This window comes from Pholcus phalangioides, unplaced genomic scaffold (genome assembly GCF_987345545.1).
Source record: "Pholcus phalangioides strain wild (caught in Gottingen) unplaced genomic scaffold, Ppha-v1.0 ptg000019l_1, whole genome shotgun sequence".
Classification (NCBI taxonomy): domain Eukaryota; kingdom Metazoa; phylum Arthropoda; class Arachnida; order Araneae; family Pholcidae; genus Pholcus; species Pholcus phalangioides.
In genome coordinates, this window is record NW_028301612.1 from 8697107 (window position 1) to 8714718 (window position 17612).

Consider the following 17612-nt stretch of genomic DNA (forward strand, 5'->3'; position numbering starts at 1 on the left):
GTAATTTTCCCACATTGTTGTAGATAGGGTGGCAGTGCGTCCCGTATTTTTCGGGACAGTACCGGTTTACTCTTTGTCCAACTTTTTTTGAAAGTCTTTTTTAGTCAGGTTTTCTTGAATTTGTTATTAAATTAAAAACGTTGATACAAGTAATTTTCAACATATTTATCGAATGTAATATCATATGCACATTTCGCTTATCCGTGCCTGGTTCCCAATTTTAACTCAATCCATTGGAACTTTCAAACCGAGCACAACTCTGGTCTATTGCCATCTATGGGCAATTTACTACCTAGTGAGTTGTGCAGGAAGTGTTAAGTGTATGTACCTAACAGACCGACCACCACTGTGGCAACCAAACCCAGGACCTTGCGATGCGAGTCTGTCACTATGACCACTCGACCACCACAGCGGAAATCCATTGGAACTGGATAAAAATATTCAATTGTTTGATTGTGCTCTCAGGAACCTCTGAAAGCTCACATTATAAGTGATAGATGCTAAAAAAAAATTATGGCTGTTTTGCAGAGGCATATTTACAAGGAGCCTGGTGGACTATAGCCTTGGATGGCTAGTTCAATGGGTTGTCAAATTTGAGGAATAATTAGTAAAGTGGGAGAAGGGTGGCCAAAGGACCAGATCAGCAAGTAACCAAAAGTTACTTAGAGCATGTGCAAGGATACGAGTGACCAAATGTGACCTTGAGAGTGAGGGGACCAAGTTGGTTGAGCGATCAAAAGATTTATCTCTATTATGCAAGCATGTGGGTGACCTAGAACTTGTGCGTCATGGGAGTAGGCGTAAGAGTGGTTCAGAGAGTAATGAACAAGGTCAGTGCGTGGATTAAAGATTTTGTGAGCTTGAAAGTGACCTAGCAAGAGACCAGGTCAGAGTCCTAAAGGGACCAGTTCAGTGAATGACCTAGAGAGCGAGGAACCAGGTCAATGTTCAAGCAATGAAAGTTACCTAAGATTTTAGAGCCAAGTTACCTAAGATGTGAGCCAGAGAGACTAAAAAAGTGACCTAGAAGGTGCATGCATGTTAATGACCTAGAGAGCAGTGGATCAGATCAGGGGGTAACCAAAAATGTGCAAGCATGTGAGACCAAAAGAGTGACAAGGATATTTACAGCATCTGGGGACAAGTGTACTATAGCCTAGATTGGCAAGAGTCAATAAGGAAATTAAACTAGAATATGAGAAGGGCGGCAAAACCATAAGTCTCACTAGGCACATAGGTTTGACTGTAGTTATTTTCTTTCCCTTTTAGCTTATCTCTAATCTAAAAGGGAAAGAAAATTTAAGAGTAAGGGAAAATACCTTTTTAATTACATGCAACATTTTATCTGCTTTTTGAAGGCAGAGTGCATGCTGTACTAATACGATAGATGATTCTCTGATAGATGACAGTCTGCAACTCTGCATGCCTTAAGTTAAGGTTTTATCAACTATTTCTAGTTGCAGGTTGTATCAGTCTCTAAAAGTCTGCTTATCAAAAAAGCAAAGCTATGTGTCTCGTGATGAAGACCAACAGTTCACCTGCTGTGGGGGGGATTTTTTGCTGTTACCTGTATTACATTTTATATTTCCAAGGTCTGTTGCCCGTAATTTCCTGTATACAGGCAATAACCTGCAAATTTATTGCTTCTAAATTCAGAAGACAGATAGCAATGCTTTGCAAACACTTTACATGCATATGTATGTAAAAACCATGTGTTTTTAAGTAAAAATCAGAATTTGCCTTATTTAAATAAGCTGTCTGCTTATTAATTAAAACAAATCTTGTTAATCATTGAGGATACATATTCTTCATGTAATCTCTCAAATTTAATTTGGCATTCATGAAGGTTGATAAACTAAAAGTAATATATGAACATTTAAAATCTGTTTATGTAACATGAAAGGGGGAGTCTGAATCAACTTCATCAATTCACATTTTTCTTGCAGAGAGAAAAAAGGGTTTTATTCATGAGCCCCCCCCCCTTTTTTTAAAGTAAATGCTTGGTGGAGGGTATCGCATATGGTGCTGGGTTTTCCAATTCACTCAATGTATATAATGAGAGGGTCAATTTAGCATCAACTAAATGAAAAATGTTCTGTTGACAACATTGTTTCTTACCCAATTGGATGTATTTATGTGCTTCCAACTTGCATTGATGTTGCTTAATAATTTATACATTTTCATTCTTTCACAGATTTAAAGAGTATTTGGTAAAAAAAATGATCAAACTGTAGACTTTTCCACTTTTCATGTTAAAATTTCTTCAACGATATTGATGTTGCTACAATACCTATTTTAAATCAAGAATTAGGGCATAGAATCCAATCCTTTATACAAAAACTAATTTTCCTGTTTTTTAATATATAAGGGGAACCTTGGTGCCCCATTGCTAATATTTAGTGCAGCTCTCTTCCCATATTTTTCTGCTCTTATTTTCCATGCACAAAATCTAGAAATAAAAGAACAGCTGTCTTTCTGGCTTGGGATTAGGTTCAAGTTATGTTTACCAGATCTTCTATATTTCTTTTGATCAACTATACACCCTTTTAACAACATGCATACCACACAGTTAATTTTAATTCAGTATCATTAAATGATAAAGGGAGGAAAATTTGATTTTTAAAATAAAAAAATATATAAATTTTATAATTAAAAAACAATAGCAATTTAAATCGGCATGCCCTCCATCATACCATCGAATAACCATTTTTACTTGAGCCCTGTTTACATGGGAAATAAAAATGTTCGTATCTTTCACTTTGCAATAGGGAAATTGCAAAGGAACATGAGAAAGTGGTATAAAAACCCTATAAATCTACCAAAGAAGGTGGTGTAAAAATCTCTTCTCTTTCATCCTTCTGTCCCTGTGGGAGAAGGTGCCAGGCATGTTTATATTTTTTGCCAAACCATCCCTCACTCAACCTCGATCTGGCACATATAAGCAAAGCTTTTAGGTATGGTGTAATTTTAACATTTAATAAATCTCCGAAGGTATCCAAGTTCCCAAGGGACAATGTGCTTAAATCGCCTTGTGTGATAGAGCCTGGGTCTCTCTCGGTATGCAATACTTTCTGACATACAGCGCTTCATTAGAAATTCCTGAGGAATATTTGAGGTGCCTGTATGGTCTAGTTAGTAGTAGTATGCGTTATTGTATTATTAATGCAAAGGCTGTTAGATGACATATTTGATTTGTTTGCAGGTGAGCATTGACTGGCTTCAGGAGGAAATCCAGCAGTTTGAAGATCATGTACAATCTGTGGATATTGCAGCTTTCCAGAAAATTTAGACACTGAATTTAGAATAAACTAATATTTTCTATGTACACTATACAGAATTATTATTTTTTTTTACAGCGTGTGTGCATTTTGAAGTTGTTCCATTAGTTATTAGCACCAGAAAGGGTGTGAAGTATTTTTTTTTGTTAGGCCGTGACCCTATTACAATTTTGTGGCATTTAAATATATATTATACACTGAAGAGTGAGAGACAATACATCAATTTCAGATTGGGGGAAAGGATTGCACTGAGTTAAATACATTCATGGCACATTTTACATTAAAAACAATACATTGAATAAAGTAAAAAAAATATACATAAATTTTTTTTTTAAAAAACACATTGAATAAGAACATTAGAAAATACTTTGTGTATTTTCTTTTTTTTTAATTCACACACATATCAAAGAGTGCATCAATATATATATATATGTGTGTGTGTGTGTGTGTGTGTGTGTGTGTGTGTGTGTGTGTGTGTGTGTGTGTGTGTGTGTGTGTGTGTGTGTGTGTGTGTGTGTGTGTGTGTGTGTGTGTGTGTGTGTGTGTGTGTGTGTGTGTGTGTGTGTGTGTGTGTGTGTGTGTGTGTGTGTGTGTGTGTGTGTGTGTGTGTGTGTGTGTGTGTGTGTGTGTGTGTGTGTGTGTGTGTGTGTGTGTGTGTCTAGGATTCATTCGCATACTCTCTTTCCGCGAGAATAATACTCTTTAGTCTTTGAGCAGCTGTGATTGCTGCTTGAGAATTGAGTGATATTGTTTGTGAGAATTTTATAAGAGACCATTCAAGTCAAAATGACTTATGAGGTTAGACAGATATTTCTGTCTATATGAGTGATAGATTGAGCAATTGAAAAAAAAAGGTGCCAGGTTTTGAGTTTGTTCAGATTACACATATTGCAGAAATTGTGGAGAGATACTGCAAAAATTTTGCCATGAAAAAAGATTGAATTATATTTCATTCTAAGTTGAAAAAGGACTTTTTACTGTGATATCAATTTTTGATGTCATGTAATCCAACAAATGTGTGCGATTTGAAAAGGGTGTGAAATATTGTTATACGGTTTTTAAAAGTCTGTATTTTTTGGAGTTAAGACATTTTCACAAATTTATAAAAAAATACTGGGCAAATCATTCTGAAATTTTGGTCGCACTTGAACCCTGTGCTTGTACTCGCAATTTAGAGTGGCCTTTGCGGTAACTAAAAAAAATAAGAAAGGATTTCGATCAATTCTGTATGATAAAAAAAAAAAACTGCAAATGATTAGTAACTTTCACAAAATATTGTACTAACTTTGTGCAATACTTGTGTGTATTTTTGAGAGAACAGCACATATTTTTACAGAAATGTTTTTCTATAAAAATTCCAATTTTCATTGCATTTTTTTTTCTTATAACATGCAATTTTTATGAAATTTATCAGAAAAATTGGCACTACATTTGCAACACTCTGTGCAGGAATTTAGAATGGGACAATTTGTTATTCAGTGAGATATCATTTACTAAAAAATGTTCATATTTCATTAGAATGTAACAATTCATTATTCAAATTCCTACACAGGATGTCACGTGTAATGTTATACTTACATATGCCCTAAAGGCACTTGTGACTAAATTTTCACTAAAAATTTTGAGTACAAGCATAAGTTCACCTGAGACCAAAATTTCAGAACAATTTGCCCAGTATTTTTCTAGTAATTCAAAAAAATGTTGGAACACTCCAAAAAGCACAGACTTAAAAACTGTATATTTTTATGGAGAATGACATATGGGACCTTTTTTGATATATTAAATGTATCCTGTCTGCAGAGTTAGTCTTAGCAAAAGAAAAAAAAAAAAAATGTTAGTCTTCTCAGACAGACTGGGAAAATTAATTCTCACCCTCGTTATTGTAGTCCTGAATGGCGTATAACTGGTTGGGAATAATTGGGGGGGGGGTGACACCGGCCCGAATTGAACCTTTTCTCGAGGAGTCCTGTAATATTTAGATTCATAAGATGCCTCGAAACAGAATATGCCGAAATATCTGCTACGTACGTCGTAGAACAATCGGCGCTACTGCTGAATAATCTAGAACTTTCAGAAAAGTGTAGGAAACTGTTGTGGTAATTTTTTCCATATTTATACACTGAAGAGCCAAAAAAACTGGTACACCTGCCTAATATCGTGTAGGGCCCCCGCAGAAGTGCCGCAACACGACGTGGCATGGACTCGACTAATGTCTGAAGTAGTGCTGGAGGGCTGTCCACAAATCCGTTGGAGTAAGAGGGGGTGGAGATCTCTTCTGAACAGCACGTTGCAAGGCATCCCAGATATGTTCATGTCTGGGGATTTTGGTGGCCAGCGGAAGTGTCAGAAGAGTGTTCCTGGAGCCACTTTGCGACACCCCACACGTCCAGAATTGCTACATTGTCCTGCTGAAATTGTCCAAGTCCGTCACAATGGGTGCAGGTGATCAGACAGGATGCTTACGTACCTGTCAGCGTCGTATCAGGGGTCCCATACCATCACAGAGCCTCCACCAGCTTGAACAGTCCCCTGTTGACGTAGGGTCCATGGATTCATGAGGTTGTCTCCATACTCGTACACGTCCATCAGCTCGAAGCAATTGGAAGCGAGACTCGTCAGACCAGGCAACGTGTTTCCAGTCCAATGTCGGTGTTGTCGGGGCCCAGGCGAGGCGTAAAGCTTTGTGTCGTGCAGTCATCATTTCATTCCGTGCACCGCCCAGGCTCTATCAACCATTGTCAATTTTAGCCATTGCCCGGGTGAGGGAGCTGGGCGATGTCGGGTGCTTTATTATGCATATAAAATATAAAATACATGAACATTGAATATAAAAACACATTATTAAAAAAAAGAAAAAAAAAAGTACACTGCTCAAAACAATTAGGAGAGCACATGGTTTTAACAAAAAACCATGTGCAGTCATCAAGGGTACACGAGTGGGCCTTCGGCTCCGAAAGCCCATATCGATGATGTTTCGTTGAATGGTTCGCAAGCTGACACTTGTTGATGGCCCAGCATTGAAATCTGCAGCACTTTGCGGAAGGGTTGCCCGTCTCTCACATTTAATGATTCTCGTCAGTCCCGTTCTTGCATGATCTTTTTCCGGCCGCAGCGATGTCGCAGATTTAATTTTTTACCGGATTCACGGTGCACTCGTGAAATGGTCGTACGTGAAAATCCAAATTTCATCGCTACCTCGGAGATGTTATGTCCCATCTCTCGTGCGCCGACTATAACACCACGTTCAGACTCACTTAAATCTCGATAACCTGCCATTGTAGCAGCAGTAACCGATCTAACAACTATGGCAGACACTTGTTGTGTTATATAGGCTTTGCCGACCGCAGCGCCGTACTCTGATCGGTTCCATATCTCTTTATTTGCATACGCATGCCTGTACCAGTTTTTTGGGTCTTCAGTTTATATAGAACAACTTTGTCAGCCGAAGCCTCGTTGCAGAACAACGCGAAAAATTCCTCTTTTGGATAAGATGGTATTCAGATTCACAAGAAAGACTTATGAGCTCATGATGCTCTTGCTAGTAAGGACAGTAAACCTCTAAGGGGGATGTGGTCACCCCTCTGTTACACCCTAAATAATTTCCCTTGTGTAATAAAAGTTCATTTCAAACCAATGGGCGTAGCGAGGGGGGGGGGGTCTGCCCACCCATCCCCCCTCGAAATATGAGAAAATCGCCAAAAAAAAAAAGGGAAAAGATGGCCAAATCTATATCACTTGTCTCCCCGAACAAAATTTCTGGCTACGCCCGTTTCAAAACTCCGGTTAACGGCCACCTCTTGTTTAGACAATTTTTTTTTTGTCCCGCCGATGTCCCCAAAAGAGGTTTTGCTATAGTTCGAATACATGTCAATTCCTTGCTACTTAGCATGTGTATCACAGGCCTTAGTGTAATGTACATGTCTTGATAAATGGGGTCATTGGCTTTGAATTATTGAAGACACTCATTTAGTATAAAAATTATTAAAATTTTTTTTTTTAGCTCGGACTAGACAAAATACGCAAACAAGTGCAATGCGTTAAACACCTCTGGGGTATAAGCTACCTCCATTAATCCTATATAAACCGTAATTGGTTTATCTAGGATTTCCAATTATGAATTAAAATTCAACTTTATAAGATCGAAAAGTTCCAATAGACTAATCAAATTTTCTCTTGTTTTAAAATGTGAAGCTTTTATAAAGAACGTTGCATCTATACAGTATAACATTTATTGATGCCGCAAAAATTGTTTTATTCATTACACGCGCACATTTTGGTGAAAAAAATATGCAAAAATAGAAAAAAGGGGGGGGGCGCTTGGAGATTATTCTAATGTTCCAAATCGCTAAAAAAAATTGCAAATGGTGAAAGTGAAGGCTAACGCAGATCGTAGCGAATTGATGTGTACGCGAGATTAATAGTTTTAATATTTATAATGGATATGAAATCAATCTTCAATAAATGTGATGCAACAAAGTGTTCTGAACTGCCACGGAGCTGGGCTGGAAGAGATCTCGGGTACGGGATAAGTCCAGTGGCAAAGTTCTGGCGTTCGTTCATTCAGTGACGGACGCGGTGCCCGGTGCGTCTCAACAATTTCGGGCACCAAAAAGGTTTACGGTCCGCCAGTCCCATTTTTATATAATATGCAATGGAGCAGGGGCGTAGCCAGAAATTTCGTTCGGGGGGGGGGGACCACTTTCATTTCGGGGGGGTACCAAAGTGACAGAACAATAGATTTGGCCATCTTTTTCCCTTTTTTCGGTCATTTTCTCACATTTCGGGGGGGGGGACCAGACCCCCAAGCCCCCCCCCCCCTGGCTACGCCCTTGCAATGGAGGGAATCGCTGAGAAATTGAATTTTCTGGATGTTATGCCGAAACTAATATTTGGAGAGAAAAGTGATTTGTCCCCTTGCATATACCGGGCAAGTGCGCTAACCAATACACGCAACCAGAGACACACACTTTTCAATTCTTTATAACGCATTAGTAGCGTCAAGCGCTGAGGGGAGACTGCAGCCTCCCATAAATGTGTCCACTCAGCGCTTCACGCTACTAATGCGTGTTATAAGGAATTGAAAAGTGTCTCTGGTGTATTGGTTAGCGCACTTGCCCGATATATGCAAGGGGACAAATAACTTTCCTTTCCAAATATCAGTTTCGGCATAACATCCAGAAAATTCAATTTCTCAGTACACAAATGTAAATTAACACAAAATTTGAAAATTCGGATAGAATTTTAATTTTCGAAGTGATGAATATTGTATAGGCGGAGATAGACTTGAAAAAGTCTGGGGGCGGCATGATGATGCCAATTCATACGTGTACTCAAATCAGATGAGTCGACTTTACCTTTGCCACTGAAGGAGCAGTGCCCCCCCCCCTCCGTATCTCCGCCCATGATGAATTGTATATAAAAAATAATTGATAGGAATAATTTTCCAGAACAAATAAAAATTCTGAAATAACGAAAGAAATAATTCCAGAATTTATGAAAATTCGGAAGAAATTTCAGAAATTGATGGAAATCATGAATTAATAATTCCACAATTGATGAAAATTCAATTAACGGTGCAAAAAAAAATCCGGAATTGATGAAAATTCAGATTTAATGCAAGAAATAATTTAGGGTGAAAGCCTTCAATAAAATTCATTGTTAGTGGCGTCATCTGTCGCAACCAGCCCAAGGGTGGCTCTGATCATTGATTCCAGTGGAGAATTAAAAATTCGCAAAAGAAAGTCGGGATGTTCACCGGGAATGACCTGTAAAATACGGGTCATGTGGTCATCGGAATAAGAGCTTGAAATTTGTTTAGGGTCACTCAAGTATTATGTCAGCATCAATGGGGTCGGAAGGGGTTTCGGGTTTGATGACAAGGGGGGGGGGTTGGATGATGCTTACGTCATCAACCACCCTTTATAAAGAATATGCGATATTCTGAATAGCATCTTACTAGGTGTATCAAAAATGACGAGAAAGATTTCCCTAGTTTGTGGGCACCTGAACTCGGATGCTTCATATTGATAAGTTCTCTATAGCAGTGTTTCCTCAACCGAGACGGGCCCTAACACTGATCACACCGGGCTGTAAGTGATTCGGTTTAATTTTTTCATTAATTTCTCGTTAGTTGTTCGATGACCGGGCCTTTCACTTATGCAAAAGAGATTTACCGGGCCTCGGGCTTCCAAAGGTTGAGAACCACTGCTCTATAGAAATCTCTTTAGTGATCTCTCAATGTCCTGTTAATCCTTTAAATGATCCGGAAATGTGACCGGGACACTCAAGTGATCTAGAAATGTGTAGCGGGCCGCTTAAGTGCTCTGGAACTGTGCCGCACGGCACTCAAATGATCTGCAAGTATGCCGCGGATCGCTTAAATAACCTGGGAATGTCCCGCAGGTAACTTGAATGATGTAACACTGCACTGCGAGTCGCTTAAGTGCCCCAAAATTGCGCCACATAAGGGATCTCTAAATGTGTTGCGGGTCATAAGTGATCTGTGAATGTGTGTGCCACGGGCCTACTCTAATGATCTGAAAATGTTCCACGGGCCGCCCAAATGCTATGCAATTGTACCACGGGTCACTTACGCTATCTGTAAAGGGGCCGTTCAAGTATTACGTCATCATCGATGGGGGAGGCGGTTTCTGATTTGTTGACTTTTGACAGGGGGGGGGGGTTTGGCTAGCACTTACGTGATAAACCACTCTTCATGAAAATATTAAATATTTTTAATGGCGTCCTACTCACATATACTACTTGCGTCAAAAACTAGGAAACCTTTCGATAGTTTTTGGGCACTTGAAGTAACATCCCCCCCCCCTATTGGTAAGTGCCTTACAGAGCCACTTTAGTGATCTCTAAATGTTTTGCGGATCCAAGTGATCTGGAAATGTGTCCGGGCTGCTTAAGTGGTCTGGAACTGTGCTACGCATCACTCAAGTGGTCCGTAATTATATCCCGCGGATCACTTAAATAATCTGAGAATGTGCCGCGGGTAACTTGAGTGATGTAGAACCGCACTGGGGGCCACTTAAATGCTCTAAAACTACGTCACATGCCCCTCAAGGGATCTCTAAATGTGTCAAGGATCGCTTAAGTGTTTTGGTACCGTGTCCCGGGTCATTTAAGTGATCTGAAAATGTACCACGGTCTGCTTAATTGTTCTAGAATTGACGTAATACTTGAACGGCCCCTTATCAAGAAAAGCATTAAGGGAAAAGATGCTGACCACAGCTACGTTATTTCGTTTTAAGGAAGCTCATCACGCGAAATGAAAAGCTCTCTTTAGACTTCACAGTGATTGGCAGCCTATTTTTAAGCCCCGACATCCTCGTGTCAGTCATTGTAACAGCAATAACAACAAGCATTTCAGCTTCTGGGCTCAAAAAGTCAAGAGCTTCCTCAGGGATTAGAGCGTGTAAACGAAAGAATTCTGCTGACAAATCCGGGATTTATCGGGAGTTAGGTGAAAAGCGACCCCATGCCGAGAATGACTGCCTCAAGCTTGAAGGATTTTTGAAGAACAAGAAATCGCTCTCTAGACCAAAAATATCAGTCAATCCTTCATTTCTAGTTTCGCTCTAGTTTACCTATTTACGTAAAGTACGTACTTTGAAATGAGTGACAAGAGTTTGAGAGGATTATACATAGCCTCGAAGGATTATCTGCACGTAAGAAGACATTCCGTGGGTGTTTCATGATCTCATAATCTTTTTTTCACCGGAAAAATATCATAGAGAGGGCCAGATACGAAGGATGCAATCACAGCGGGCCGTAAATATTGAGGGACATAATGCGGTATTGAAGCACACTGATTGTCTACAGTGGAACTTGTGGTCAGTTCGAATTTTTTGGATTATTCGAAGTTCGTGAGAAAAATTTACAATCAGTCAGACGACGAGCTGAATGGTGTCACTATCCCGGATACGACTAGGGCACGGGTTCCCAATTTGTGTTCCGCAAAACCATGGGATTCCGCATAATCAAACGCCATGGAACCCTTACAAATCCCGAAGAGCTTTCAAAGAAGAAAACTTTCTTGTTGCTGATACTCACAAAGTTTTCTTTCGCAAAGAATTTTGTTTTGAATTTAAACAAGAATAGTATAGCGTTTAAAAAGAAAAGTCCAGTTCACTTGGATGACTAACACCTAGAAAATGTAGAAGCATGTGAATGACCTGATGAGCGAAGGACGAAAACAGTGACCAATAGGGTGTGAAAGCATGTGAACGACCGAAATATAGTGACACACAGACATATTTACGGTATGGATCTAGAAATGCGCCGCGTGTCACTTGAGTGCTCTGGGACTGTGCCACGGGTCACATCAGAGTTTTACTCTTTGATCTTAACCAAACTGCCGAATAGCGATAAATGATCTATAAATGTTGTTTTTTACAGAATTAGATTTGATGTTGCGGGCCACATCAGATGACTCCGAGAGCCATATTTGACCCGCGGACTATGGGGTCGTTGAGAATGTATTATGTAGATGGAATTTAGTTTAATATACAATCAATGGATCAAAAAATGTTTCCATATACAGTAGCTATAGACCACGGATTTCCATCTGGTGTTCCGTGGAACCCTTAATTTCATCTGCGCAGACCTGTATCTCTGCTCACAGAATGTCCTTAACCAACAAATAGGTAAAAACAAAATTTTATCAGCCACAAAAATATCCCTTTTAGAAAATAACTATACCGTACAGGAAATATTTTATACACATACTAGGGGAGCTCTGTCACCCTGCCGCTTTTTGGCGGCCAACCCCAACCCCCCCCCCCCCACTTCTCTTCACAACATATCTTGTTTATTTCGTCCCACTTCATCAGCGTGCTATGGAAAGGGACGTGTGAAAGCACCAGCTTACTGAAGAAGCGAATTTTAATAAAAATAATAATAAAGCAACAAAAAACAAATGAGATTCATCAAGTATCCCCAGAAAACTTCCCCATGGGGGTCCCCAGATTCAATTCGCTGAATTTTAGTGGGGCCCCACACTGGATATATCTTGGGCTACCGATGTGTTGCAAATTTTACAATGTTAAACAACAAAAATCAATGAGATACATCCAGGGGCACCGAATTAGAACCTGTCAACATTTCCATGGAGCCCTGACCTGGAAGCTTGTCGGACACCCCCGTGTGAGGGGCCACGAAAATTTTTCATTTTTATCAATTTTACAACGAATAAAATCTAGGGCCCCCACATCCAGTAGCGGGGACACAATACGCAGATTTTTAGTGGGGCCCCAGCCTGGCTTTATCTCGGGCTTCCGCTGTTGCAAATTCTACAACAGAAAAGAATGAGATTCATCCAGGGCCCCCAAAATGAAACCTGTAGACATGGGGCCCCCGACTTGGAAGCTTGTCGGTCATCCCCCGGTGCGAGTGCCATGAAAAATTTTCATTTGTATTCGTTTCACCAAGGAATAAAATCCAGGCCCACCCACGCAACTACCGACCGAATTCACAAATTATATGGGGCCCCCAGACTGGATAAATCTTGTGCTTCCGCTATCGCAAATTTTTCAACGTTAAAGCAGTAAGAAAACAATGAGATCCATCAAGGGCCCCTGGCAATGAAAACTTTTACCTTATACGTGCAATCCCCCCCGGGAACCCCGACCTTGTGTGTTGGGAGCACTGCTGTTGTATGTATATTATACATACCTCTCAGCATGACCTCCCCCCCACAAGGGCAGGGCTGACAGGGCCCACAACGATTCTTATCACTTTTTGATTTTTCACACTATAAATTAACCACAGAGGGGTCCCTTAAAAGCTGGTTTGGGGGCTCGCCATCTAAATTCCAGCCTAAGGGCTCTGCTGTAGGATGTAGGAGTCTCTCGGCACATGCACCTAACGTGGTCCCGATGGGTCAAATGGTTCCCGATATGTGCTGCAGTTAAATGAATATTTGACCCAAAATCGTAAACGACTTCCGTAACACAAAAACGTAACAGATTTCCGTCACCCATTTCCGTAACATAAAATCGTCACTAATTTCGGTTGCTTAGAAACAGGCCCTTTTCGAGTTTGTGATTTTATATTATAAAGTAGATTTAGAAATATCATTTAACTGGAACCCTCCTGCTATCTATCAAATAAATTATGCAACTGTTAATAACCCTTCAAAACAAAAATTGATAGATAATAATATACCGCATAAAAAAAATCAATATGAGATATGATATTGATAAATTATTTTTAACAATTAATATAAATTAAATTATCAAGTTTCCTGCGAAACTTTGATAGTTGACGTTTGTATAAAATAAAATAACATTAGTATAATACCATATGTCGCAATTATAATTAAAGAGTTTACGAACCCAAGAACAATATCGTCATCCTGCACTATGCTTTTCGATTGTGTAATACGAATGTTATTGTACTGACTAGCCCTCGGTTCCTCGATGCTGCGAAGGTAAGTGACCAATCACCGATAAGCACACCATATAGTCTTCCAGTCGAATAACAGTTGTGTTTTTTATTTGATACGTGACAGAAGGGGTTTGAGTTTCATAATATTTCTCAATATTATCCTGTACTGTATAGTTGTTTTCTGAAAGGCATATTTTGTGGTTGATAAAACTTTATTTTTACCCATTTGCTGGTAATGGACAAAAGGAAAAGGCGCAACGAATTCTTAACTAAGAAAGGCGCCAGTTTTTTCATGGTTAATAAAATAAGTTCGCAAAATATGGACGTTTATAGTTGGCTGAAAAATACTTCTCTGTGTTCATAGTTTTTTGCAGAAAAAAAATCCCTATGTTGTACAAGGTAGCGTATTATTTTGAGATTCTATGCGCAAAGGAACAGTAGGTCAGTGCAAGTGAAATAAATAAAAGGCAATATGCCTCCCCCCCACCCGCTCCAGAAGAAAACCAAGTTAGAGGACACATTTCATGTAGGAATAAAAATTTTCCTTTCTCCGCTAGCATTTCTGTGCTCATCGCGTCCCCCCCCTCCATCCTGGTACCAGACCCCCCCCCCTAGACTGAGATTTATAGTGGGGACGTCCTCTATAGTGAATTTATAGTGTAAAAAACCCGACCACAACTCAGATGAATACCCGTGATTCAATGATTGGCATCATGATCATTTCAGGCATTTTCATGATTATTTAAAGCACATGACAGAGTTGTACGGGAATTCTGGTGATGGTTATAATCAAATCTTTTGATTCGTGAATATGACTCCCAATTGGATGACAGGGCTCGAACCTCGTCTCGTGAGTATCAACCATGGATTCAATCGGGCACGGAGATCCATGCCCTCTCCTCATCCTGCAGTAGGGACGAGTAAGATCTGACACAATGATTTATGAAAATAAATAAATATATATATATATATTATGAGCAGAGACCCCTACTCATGGGAGGGGGAATGGGGGAACCGCGCCCCCTTCCCAAAGTGACCAAAAAATTAAAAAAGTAATATTTAGGTTTAAAAAATTAAAAAATATCGAAATAAAATACCTTTCATGTACTATTTTAACAAATTTCTGTTGATTTCAATGCTTTTTGAAGGGTGAACTCAATATGAACTGAATGAACTCAACATTTCTCTGGAAGACAATTTTTTGTACCCCTCTAAACCTTTTGTGCACCCCTTCAAAGATCGATCCTGCGGATACCTTTGATTAAGTGGCGGTAGTGCCTAATCCCTCTTCCATTTTGCCCTGGGGCTATGATGCTGTTGAGACGGCAGCAGGAACAAACATTTTTTTGGATAAATATTCAAAAATTTGTTCCGTAGAACAGCCTCATTACCATCAAGGGTTTCGCTGAACAGGCTTATAACCATCAAGGGTTCAGCAAGCAACTCTGCGTTGGAAACCCCTGTTATAGACAACATCACGTTGCAGATGGCCATCGGTGTGTGTGTGGGAGTTTCACTATAAAAATTATTTCATTATTACACGTGCTTTACTGAGAAAAATGCTGATCATGCATATCCTTAGAATTTTCTCTCTCTCCAAATCTTCATTGGACCAGTTGAGTAAATAGACACGTGCCTGTCAAAGTCATACTCAATACGCCACTGTCTGAACAACTTCAACCATCATCACCATCACTGATGTAGTGTTTACGCCTTGTCTCACTAGAACAACACGCGTCGTTTTCCTATCAATCCGTTCCTTTTTTTTTTTTAAAGGGCGGATGTGGGATTTACCATCAACGACTTGTCTATAGAAGACGCAGAACATCTATTCATTCCCCCATGTAAAATTTTCTGCACACATCAGCGAAAGTGGAAGAGACAGCAGCTCCACATTGTGATGGAAAAAAAAAAGAGGGCACATGAGGTGTTCGGGGCGAGGGCTCATGCTAAACGCCAAATCGGCTAGACAGGGTTACACACTCTCACTACATTTTGTGCATTTATAATGCCCTTATGAAAGAGGCTTTCTTGTCGAATCGGGAAAAACGGAAGCGGCATTGAATGTGCTTCTGGGAGGTGTCCCCCCCCCCCACCTTTTTTTTGCTCTATTTTACCTCGTTTCTTCAAAAGGCGGCGAAGGGTGCTACCACAAAGGGAGATTACCATTTTTAGAAATGAATGGGTGTCTGGCCACGCGTCGACACCCTCGCGGTATCATATAGAAGACGAGAAAAATTACGCGTTGGCGTTTGACGCTTTCGATCTTTAATGTCCACTTTTACTATACACGTAATAGGGAACGGATTAACATGTTAACCTGTGTCACCGTTTGTGAACCTTGAAGGACCCGAAGGTAGACTTTGGGTCTGGTTTTATAGGTTCTACTTCCTGCGAAATGTAATATCATACTATCATCAGCCAGCCGTTCGTACCTGCATAAGTAAATGATTTAAGAAAGTAGAAGCAGGGACGTCGGAGATAGAGAGACAAAGAGAACAATTACCCCCACCACGTTTTTTTTCTAACGGGGGTAATTTCTCTTGTGGTTTCGATTATCTGTTACCCGTAGGACCGTCTTAAATTCTAGCCTAATTTTCTTCACTACACTTTCCTCGAATTCACCACCCTGTGCATAACCCGCTTCCCCCCCCACTCCCCAACTCCTCCAAGTACACCCGTGCCTCTGAATCAGAGCCGTAACTATGATTTTTGCCGCCCGGGCAAATATTATTTTGCCGCTCCCACAACTTTAAAATTCGGTAATTTTGTAATGGCGTTCTTTGTTCTCACGTAAAATTGCCGTCCCGCCAAATTTTGCTACCCGGGGCAGTTACGGCCCTCCCCCCCTCTAGTTACGGCCAGCGCTAAGTCACTCTTTTGGTCACTCCCACTCTCGCGCACTCTCTAAGTCACTCTTTCTCGTGTCTCCCCACTGTTTTTGTCACTCACATACTTGCACAATTCTCATTGGCGTACGCAAACAGGAAGGGGTTTGGGGTTCTAACCCCCCCCCCCCCAAACCAAGATTATAAAGTCATTTTGCAGAAAAAAACGTAACCCCCACCCTCACCCAACTTGAGAAAATTCTGCGTACGCCTATGACAATTCTAGTTCACTCTCATATTTGCGGGCAACGGCCCCCTCTGCCCCCCCCCCCAAATGACGGGCCTGCTCCAGGTCACTCTTTTGCTCATTCACATGCTCGCACACGCTCTAGGACGCTCACTGATCCTGCAGGTCCTTTTTTTTCGGTCATTCACATGCTTGCTCACGCTCCCTCTTTTGCCCACTCACGTACCTGCAAATACGCTGGGTCCTAGTCCCTTGTTGTCTGGATTTTTTTAGGGGTTTATACATACACTCCCATTCCAATTTTCTTTTCCACTCGTTCCTCAAATTTGCCGCTCCTTTGAACATGCCACCTTCCCTGTAAATACGCCACTGCTAAGGGGTGTCATGACCTCTGACTCTCCAGAATGTAAATTTTGCAATAATGACATTAAAAAGCATTTCTTTTGATTGCAAATCAAGTGCAAAAAATTTCGTGTCAATCGGTTTATTGGTTCTTTTACAATAAAAGAAGTAATGAATGACAGAGTGTAAAAGTATTCAAGAAACAAACTTTGAACGTGTTTTTCTAATATAGAATTTCTTTATAGTTTTTTCTATTTTCACCCTTCCCCTGCCCCTTCTCGAATTGCGAGACCCTTGAGTGGAAAATACTAGTTATCCGATAAATTTATTAACCGAATACTATCCTGTAAAGAGGTCCGTGGCCTTTGTTTTATTCACGTAGAGGGTCTGATCTTATTGACACAAACGGTCCATGGAACACAGAAAGGGTAGTAATCCCCCTAACCGTTAGGGGTTTTCAACCTTTTTCCAGTCGCGAGCACTGATTGTGCCCCTATCATCAAAAGAAGAGCACCCTTACGG

The 17612-nt window shown here is 40.3% G+C and overlaps 1 protein-coding gene across 1 annotated transcript in view; it reads left to right on the forward strand.

The window, feature by feature from the left end:
- Positions 1-3327, forward strand: part of LOC149071193 (elongation factor 1-beta-like) — a 34693-nt gene extending 31366 nt beyond the window's left edge. The window contains exon 7 of the mRNA XM_089248074.1: positions 3203-3327. Within this exon, the coding sequence (XP_089104200.1) occupies positions 3203-3289 (87 nt within the window). The 3' untranslated portion in view covers positions 3290-3327. The remainder of the gene's footprint in view (positions 1-3202) is intronic.
- Positions 3328-17612: the final 14285 nt, after the last annotated feature.